The sequence below is a fragment of the Aulonocara sp. 'chitande type north' Nkhata Bay genome, linkage group LG4 (genome assembly GCF_057382095.1).
Source record: "Aulonocara sp. 'chitande type north' Nkhata Bay isolate Kocher_YH1m ecotype deep benthic linkage group LG4, A_spYH_male_GT1.1, whole genome shotgun sequence".
Classification (NCBI taxonomy): Eukaryota; Metazoa; Chordata; class Actinopteri; order Cichliformes; family Cichlidae; genus Aulonocara; species Aulonocara sp. 'chitande type north' Nkhata Bay.
Genome location: NC_141347.1, coordinates 30363924 through 30373159, shown reverse-complemented (window position 1 = coordinate 30373159; position 9236 = coordinate 30363924). Strand labels below are relative to the sequence as shown.

Sequence of the window (9236 nt, the reverse complement as noted above, 5' to 3'; positions counted from 1 at the left end):
TCTCCACCACTGGCACCCTGTGCTTTTCACACATGTGAGAAGTTTCACACTGAGCACATGTGACAGACATGATCGGCTCTGAAGAAGTGTCATGCTGCTCCTAACATTGTTCAGCACGACTGGTTTGGTGGTGGTCTGGGGAGGCATATCTATGGAGGGACGCACACACATCTGCAGGCTTGGCAACGGCACCCTGACTGGCATTGGGTATCGAGATGAAATTCTTGGACCCATTGTTAAACCCTGTGCTGGTGCAGTGAGTATCGGGTTCCTCCTTTTCCTCAGTTGGGTCCTCCCCTCATGTGATGAGAATATGCAAACGGTTCCTGGAGGATGCAGAAATTAATACTATTGATTGGCCCCTGAGCTTGGCTTACCTAAATCTAGCAAACACCTCTGGGATATTCAACACTACTTAACACTACCAGTGTGTACCTCAGGACACCATCCGTCATGTCATTAGGAGCATGCCCCAACATTGTCAGGTTTGAAGTAACAGTAAGTGGGGACCATACAACCTACTGAATATCATTTTGTGTTCCTACAATGAAATTTTGGCAAAATGGGCTCGTTTCTTCACCTTGATTTTCAGGTGATCTTTGAATTACGCCCTTTGTAGGTTGATCATTTTAATTTCCATCAAACAATGCGGCTTCCTTTCATTCCATAACAAGTTATCCTGTCCATGTCACTGTAGATATCCAGCATGATTTTTTCCCTATTGAGATCTGATGTGTTTTCAAAGTGTCCCTTTAATTTTTTGAGCAGCGTAGTTGTACCAGCACGAGGCACCAACACTAAGCGTACACACTGTGCTTTTCTTACCTGTAAAATTACAATTGAAATAGAGTTCCTGTTTGTTGTGTTAGAGATGAAAACAAAAATGCAGGTTTTCACTGTAGCTGAGACATTAGCTGAATCATTTTGTTGCTTTTCAAGCCTCTCAGTTAGTTTTAGCTCCTGTAGGTCAAGGCAATTTTATCGAGAAGCTTACGTCATCAGAATAAAAAATGACTCATAGCAGAATTGAGGTAAGTCAGAGGTATTATTGATGCATTTTTCCCTAGAGTGGAAAAGAACACTAGCAATGCCACCGTTAATTAAAAATCAAGAGAGTGATGGTTGTATAAAAATACAACATAGATGTTTTTACACTGAAGCACAGAGGGAGCATATCGCAAAGAAGATGGTCAAACCTCTACATCATCACTAGATACATAATAATTTCCTTTTTGTTGCTGATACATTTGCTGTATATTAGTTTTACATGTTTAATATGGAGTTCGTCTTTTTGTTACTCAGCCAACATTAGCGGATCTGTAAGATCCACTGCATTATTGGCTTATTAAATCAATAAAGTCATACTAATTTATTTACGAATACTTAACAGATGTTTGCTTTATCCCAGTTTGATGCATTATATATTCTATATATATGGTTAATATCAGGAATTCCCATCTGATAAAATGTAATTTAAAGTAAAACAATCATAACCATTACATGGTAAAAACAAACAGACAAACAAACAAAAAACGTTTATCTTGAATCAAGGTTTCTAAGTATTGATGCTTCTTTGAAATGAATTACAAAATTTACTGTACTCTTGAAAGTATAGACTGCATCAGCCCACTGAACAAATGCCTATTCAGCCTATAAAACACGGGGGGGGGGGGCAGTTTTGCTTTGTGTGTTGCATGTGTACTCCTTACACTTAATAGATGTACTGCATCGTCCTGGACAACTTGGGACATGCATTGCATCTGTTCTTTTTTGTTGCTACTGCATCTACGAACTGTGTTTAGATCAGGGGACATGCACAAGAGCAACCACCACTTGTGATGGCCCTCGCTGGAACACATTGGCTCATATGTTGGGCCAGACGATCATTCAGCTTCACCATCCTGCACATCCCTTAGTCTCCTCTTGCTGGTTGCTGATTGGCTTATTTTGAAGCTGACTGATGGTCAGCCTCAAACTTGTCTGCAAAGTCAACGTCAGACTGAGTTGTTGGTGTAGCTCACTTGGTTCACCAGGTGACCTACAGTGCTGTTAAAAAGTATTTCCCAAACAATATATAAGGTTAAAGAAGAGCCATGAATGTTAAACTGCAAGTTGAGATTAGTTTGGATAAAAGTTGAAAGGTGTGAATAAAAATTTATAAATTAGGGAAAATTGGGATAGGCTCCAGCACCCCCCGACCCTGAAAAGGATAAGTGGAAGCGAATGGATGGATGGTTGAGACTGGATGATTTATATCCTGGAACTAAAAGAGCCTTTCTAAGGACTTGGAAACAAGAACAGCTACAATAAATAATGAAACCAATACTTCATCAGATAGTCGTAAATATGAAACCATGTCCTAGTCACCCTTGCAGTGATGGTATTGTAAAATTGCTTTTGTGCTAGTCTGACGCACAAGCTGCAAAAATCAATCTCAGAAAGTTAGACCAAAGGTCATGCTCACTCTGTGGATAATTGGCATGGCCTTTACAGAGAGCCAGAGGAGGGTGATGAGGGTGCAGTTAAATTTGAGTGAATCAGTTTGATAGCGTTGCTGGTATCCATCCAGCACTTGGCCCCTGACATCAGACAGCCCGCTGACTCTTGTGGCACCTGCTGAAAACAATTATCAACTCTGTCAACAAGGAACATCCAATCACTCCAGTATTTTCCACAGCAAACACTGTCCTAGTTCTTCTGAAGATAAATATTTTTTAATCTATTGACAAAAAAAATCTTGTTTACTGTGTGCATCACCATAGAAACACACGCCTTTTAAATTTCTGCTTCCGTCTTACCCTGAAAGTCACATCACACTTCCAAAGCAATATCAGGATCTCGAGAGGCTCTCAGTGTTTGATGCTTTTATCTGTGCTTTGAGAATGACATTTTATAAAGGAATGAGCTATACAGTGACCATGGGAAAGAATTGCGGATGACGCAGACACGGTTAACTGCTGGAGGATGATTGTGTGAACCTGAAAACTGATCTTACAGCTCGGCAGAGCATGTAGGTCAGCTGTGGTGCGATATAGAATAATGTATGACATCAAAAAAGGGAAAGAGGCCAGAGGCAGCACAATGACCTCCGGCTAAGCAACGAGAAACAGAAGTAAAGACACCATTCAAACTCAAAGTGACAGGCTGTTGCAGAGCTGCACTGAAGCTTTGAAATGGACTTCGTCTTGCTCCACTAGACCAAGAGAAAGAGGACTTACTCAACAGATAACAAGGAAATGGTTTTACTGAACTCCCAGACAAAAATGAAGTGGGAAAATGTATTAAACAGGACACCATTTGATTTTAAAATGCAGATTTTATTTTCTGCAGGGTCATTTCTTACTTGCAAATAAACAAGTTAGAGATCAACCAGTGGCTTCTATTGATTTTTTTCCTCACCTAAATGCCAGCCAAATAACACACACCACCCTCATTACTCTTAAAAGCTTGAAGGGTATAAACTAAAGCAAGAACAATTAACCCATGAGCAAATGCCAACTATTGTGGATTAATAGTTCAAACATTTTAAAGCCAGCCTAAAAGTACTGATGCCTTCATAAATTGTCTGTGTAATAAATATCACTTGATTTTGAACCATTAAGACGACATTTACAGGAGTGAAACATTTTAAGGTTTCATTACAAACACCTAGAGAACTTAATGCAATCCCAAAAGAGCTGCCGGTCTACAAACTAGGAATTTGTCATTAACATAAGCTAGGGCATGAATGTAACAGCCCAGTATACACCACAATGACGACTAATGCTAAAGCCATTGTTAATTCTGAAACCAGAGATCATAGCTAAGCCTTTGCATCAAATTGCATTAAACTTAATCTGTGGAAGTGGCCACTTCCACAGATTTAGTGTAATGCATTGATGCAATTTCAACACTGAATTTTGAGAACCTTTAGGAGAGTTTGGTTTGATTTTAATAGCAATTTCTTTCTGTTCTGCATTTCTGTTCCCGCCTGTATGTGTATGATTGGCCAAAGCTGTCACATGTTTTGAAAAACGTGGCTGGTAGAAGTTACAGAAGCTCAAATATCTCCCTTCATGTAGGGAGACGCATCCATGTTATGAACTATTGAAGTCTTTATTGTGTAACACCATAAACCGCGAAGAACCGAGGTTGTACACTGGAGAAAATTAGTTGCAGCTCAACTTTGGACAGGTGGACAAATTTACTCTGTACATATAACTGCCATTCCCCTTTTGTGTAACCAAACAAAAAGGCCAGGCTCTAAACTGCAACAGCTTAACCTCCATTGTACAGATCTGACAGCAGACACTCATCTTTGTGTTCAAAGTCTCATCCGCCTCCAAAACGACATGCTGTGTGCATCAGTTCTTACTCATGTGCAGTGCTTCGTTCATATTTAATGAGCGCCAACATGTTCAGCAAATGTCAACTGATGTGTGCACCCGAAGCAAGCACAAAAGATAGATGCAGGAGAAGAACAGCTGTTTGAGTGTGTTCACAATGAGATGCAATTAATATGACTAAACAAATCTTGGTCCTTCAGCACCTGCCACTGATGGGCTGACCTTCAGCAATTCACCTAAACACTCAAGCACTTAGAATTCAAGCACCACTTTGAGGAAACTCACAACTATTTTTATTGGGTCAAAAGCCATGTTACAAAATAAGTGTTTCAGCTGAGACCTGCCGTCTCCAGAATAAGACTCAAAAGCTTGACATCGTAATCAATGTGTCAAGTTACACTGCTTTGAAATTTAAGTATTTTAATGTATACAATCTACATTCAAAAGGAAAAAGACCCATTGTCTAAACAAGAAAAAAAACAACAACTTTGGTTTAACTTTGAAACAAAGTACTAACTTAACCAAAAAGCCTGGAAGCATCCTTGTTTAACCTTTTACTGGCGCAATCTCGTTCTTCTCCAGAGCCTGATGCTGTTTGATCCCAAACAGGTTACGCAGATTGACTTCTGGGTCAACATAGTGATGGATCTTGCGCTCATTGAAGAGGCCTGAGAGGTTCGTTTCCACCTTGGCACGTCTGGAGATTCGCATGCGCAGAGCAAATAGGTGACGCAGGTTTTCCTCCACGAGTGGCAGATTTTGTCCATTCAGGCGTTTCTGCCAGGTTTTCCTGGGTCGCTGCCGTTTCTGTTGAGTCAGAAAATTGAAATGAACTTGGTTTAACTCCACATATTAAACATGAATGAATTAGTGAACCCCCAGATTTAGACTTGAAGAATTTAAATTGTAACAGGTTTGCAGAGAAATATGTAGGTGCTTTAGTCTACTTCTACACCATTAGGTCTTACTTTCAGAGTGGTAGCATTTGGGTCATGGCGAAGTAGGTGTCTGGTCATACTCTCCTGCAGAATAAAAACAGTCACTACACAAGTTCCAAAAAAAATAAATTGCAAATCAAGTTTATTATTAAAGCTACTTTAAAACTGGATGTTATGTTTCACTGGCATCTCTTTTGATTTAAAGTAGGTACACATTTCCAGTTTCTTGCTAGAGACCTACCCGCATAGCAAACATGCGAGTACAGTCAGGGAAGGAACATCTGTATTTGAGCAGCTCAAGGTGCACCTTGCGAATATGGTGCTGCAGGTTAAAGGTTGTAGAAAAGTAAGCCTGGCAGTCATCTCTGGGACAGACCAGCACAGGCTTGTGGGAAGCATGCGTCCGCTTGTGCCTCCGCAAAGAATCCACTTTCTTAAACTCCTTCTTGCACACTTGGCATGTAAATGTGGCTGCAACATAAAAAAACAATTAACTGGGCCATCCTTTAACCAACAAAGCACTGAGCAGGGAAACAAAAACTATGTACTATGGTCAAATTCACCTGGGTGTTTAATCATGTGTTTCTGAAGTTTCCCCCAGGTATGTTCAAATACCTGGCAATTAGTATGAGGGCAGCGGTAACCTGCAGAGACCAGACAAATGAGATCATCCACCATCTCCCTTCTGGGCCATGTTTATTTTGTCTTCAATGCATGAAAAGGTTACACACAAAAGCATTCAACCCCATTTTAATGAAAAAACTGTACCGAGATTAAAGACGACAAGTCCCCACCAAGATTAAACCAACCTGCATGCTTCTTCTCGTGAGCTTTGCGGGCAATATGGGAGTCAAATGTGGCAGCGCATCCATCCTTCGAACATCTAAGTATCCCAGGAGTAAAGACAGAAGTAAAAATTAATCACAGACACCAACCCCACATAGGCATTGGCAGCTCATTCTGCAGGTATAAACGCTGATTAAAGCAGTAAAAGTATCATCTTTAATACAGAAACTCATTTGACAGCTTCAGCAATTTCTTTAAGTCACACAGTAGTGTCAGTATATGTTAAAGCAGAGCAAAATCTGAACTATATTTTATATGAATCCAAGCTATTACATGGACTTACTTGAACTTGGCAACCATTTCATGTTCCTTCAGGTGCATCTTAAACAATCTGCGCTTTTTGAAGGTCAGAGAGCAGTTTGGGTGTTTGCACTACAGGACGGGAATGCACAAGTGATTAAAATGACAAGGCTTGAAAACCGGTTTATCTCAAAAGTAAACGAAGCTGGTGCAAATTATGTAGTTTTGGTGCCATCTGGTGTATAAGTGTATATTCACACAAACCTTGAAGTACTTATTTTTGTCTCCATGGGCGAAGCGCACGTGTCTCTTCAATTTGCTTGCGTTAAAGAATGTCTTTGTACAGGTCACAAACTTGCATCTGCATGAATCAGAAACCAAAGTGAGACGACAGCTGAGAGAAGGAAAACCGTGTTTGAGTTACTTACTTGAATCGCTTCTCCCCGGTGTGCTCAAGCATGTGGCGCCGCAGGTGAGAGCTTCTGGAGAAGCGACGACCGCAGCCGGCAACTGCGCACTGGCACGGGCGCTGCACGCATTTGTCATAGTTGTAAAGTTACTGTTTCTTACTTTATTTTTCAGTTTAAAGGGTTTAGAAAGAAAGGCTTTGGCACTGCGTAATTGAATATTTTCCTTACCGCCCCGGTGTGCACAGTCTCATGCTCTTTGAGTTTCCACTGCCTGGTGAAAGTTGCGCCACACTCGCCATGAGAACAGCTGAACAACTCCAGCGGTTGACCGCCGACAGGTTTCCCAGCTCGCATGTCATTCATTTTTTTCTGATATCTGAAAGTTACTCTAACTACAGAACGTTATGAAAACCGAGCGGCTGTTCCCTGCCAGTCTTATACTCTCTGGAAAGCTTTTAATTAGTTAACTGGCAGCGTCCTGACACCAGGCGATGAGTCACGCTTTACTATACTCTAAGAGAGAACCTGAAACCAATTAACTGCTAATTACCTCATTTTCCGCCACTTGGCCCAGCTGTAGTCACACAAACCTGGGCAAACCAGCACATCAATCAGCTCGTCACGTTGCTGTCCATGAGTGTTGCTATACTTTTTTTTTTCCTGAAGTGATACAATGACGGCTAAAGAAGACACATCAGAGATTAAAAACAGCAAACTGTGATGTTAAATTCTAATAAGGAGGCTATATTGTAAACATGCCTTCATGAAATTGGCTCATACTTAACAATAAGGACTCTTTCAACAACACCCCTTACTAACACTCCACGCTGAAGCTCTTCTTGATTACATAGGTAATCAGAGTTATACCTGTGGCAAGAGGTACCATGGGAAATATACACTCACTGCTCACTTTATTAAGCACATCTTGCTACCAGCAAGTTGGATCTTGTTTGTTTTTGTTTTTTGTTTGTTTTTTTTGCCTTTAGAGCATTCTTAATTCACCATGAGACAAATTCAACATGGTGCAGAAAAAAAACTACCCAGAGATTTTGGTCCAAATTTATATGATAGCTTAACACAGTGGCTGGAAACTTGTCGGCTGCACACCCATGACACAGACCTCCAGTTCCACCACATCCCAAAGATTCTCTATTAGACTGAGATACAGTCACTGTGAAGGCCACTGGAGCACAGTGAACTCGTTGGTATGTTCAAGAAACCAGGTGACGGTGATTTAAGCTTTGTGGCACGGCACATTATTCTGCTGGAATCAACTATCAGAAATGTACATGAGTAAAAAGATGGACATGCTCAGCAATAATATTCAGGTAGGCTGTGGCATTTAAATGATATTCAGTTAGTATTAAAGAGCCAAGAAAATATCCCCCACGTCATTACACCACTAGCCTGAGGAAAGAACAGAGAATGAACAGAGGATTTTGAGTTGTTTACACATTTTGAATTTTAACAGTTGGATATTTAAGTTACTGTTGCCTTCATATCAGCTTGACACAGTCTGACCATTGTCTTCTGACATCTGGCATCAATGAGGCATTTTCACACAAAGAACTGCTTCTCATTGGATATTTTCTTTTTTTTTTTTCCATTCTTTATAAACCCAGAAATGCCTGTGTGGGCAAATCTCAGCAGATCAGAAGTTTGCACTGGCCCATGTAGCACCAACAATCATGCCAAGTTGCCAAAATGCATTGAGTTGCTGCCATATGGTTGGATAATTTGCATTAATAAGTAGATGTGTGCTTAGAAAGTGGCCAGTGAGTGTATTTCTACTACGCTTCAGTACACCTGAAATGGGAATAGCTTTCCCATTTCTTCTTATTCCAGCTGAATGGACTCAGTTACAGAGAATTCAGCAATTAAAGCGCTGACTGTGATACAGCACAGTCCACACCAGAGGGTAGTGTGTCTCTATCACAGTTGGCTCTGCCATTCAGATTCATGCACAAACTGTAAAAGTATTTGGGTATTCCCATTTATTTACTTGTGTATGTCCTGCATTCTGAAACAAATGCCTTCTGTTTCTCAACACGTCCGTTGGATTTTTAATGAGAATCATTGTAGAAGCTGGTTGAGACTTTTCCCCTGTTTTAGCAGAAGGTGTTAGACAGCTTAACAAGACTTCAAACATTTATATGCTACAGAAGGAATCCCCCTTTATATAACACGTATGGGAGGTGTATAGTGATGGATGCTGATTTACTGTGATTCCACCTGTGCTTTTATTACTGTGACATATCAACATCGACTGTCTATAGTACAAGTTTTGATTCAGGACTGGCTGCTTGAGAAGAGTTGTCTCTGTCAAGCTCTGATATAAGAGGGTTCAAGATTGTGATTATTATACATTACTTACATTTAAGTGTAACCTGAAATCTTAAAAAAAATGGAATTCCTCATATCCTTTATATTCACCCTAAAACCAGTGTGACCACTGCATCCCTGCTCACAGAGCCACC

At 40.5% G+C, this 9236-nt stretch overlaps 1 protein-coding gene across 2 annotated transcripts; it reads right to left on the bottom strand.

The window, feature by feature from the left end:
• Nucleotides 1–4187: 4187 nt before the first annotated feature.
• On the bottom strand, nucleotides 4188–7363 carry 42sp43 (P43 5S RNA-binding protein). 2 transcript variants are annotated; one of them, XM_086290730.1, is made up of 9 exons: nucleotides 6988–7363; nucleotides 6778–6878; nucleotides 6614–6710; nucleotides 6393–6481; nucleotides 6073–6146; nucleotides 5827–5907; nucleotides 5571–5734; nucleotides 5294–5347; nucleotides 4188–5132 (listed from the first exon to the last, which is right to left on the bottom strand). In XM_086290730.1, the coding sequence occupies exons 1-9, from the start codon at nucleotides 7120–7122 to the stop codon at nucleotides 4872–4874; spliced, it is 1056 nt and encodes a 351-aa protein (XP_086146856.1). In that variant the 5' UTR covers nucleotides 7123–7363; the 3' UTR covers nucleotides 4188–4871. The 2 variants fall into 2 exon arrangements, with proteins under 2 accessions (XP_086146856.1, XP_086146855.1); XM_086290729.1 differs by having other exon boundaries at nucleotides 5505–5734; nucleotides 6988–7356.
• Between the last annotated feature and the right edge of the window lie 1873 nt (nucleotides 7364–9236).

Coding starts and splice junctions, on each gene's coding strand:
- 42sp43 (XM_086290729.1), bottom strand. CDS start 7,122: ATGAATGACATGCGAGCTGGGAAACCTGTCGGCGGTCAACCGCTGGAG. Junction 6,711..6,777: donor ACCGGGGAGAAGCGATTCAA/GTAAGTAACTCA, acceptor TGATTCATGCAG/ATGCAAGTTTGTGACCTGTA. Junction 5,735..5,826: donor ACACATGATTAAACACCCAG/GTGAATTTGACC, acceptor TTTATGTTGCAG/CCACATTTACATGCCAAGTG.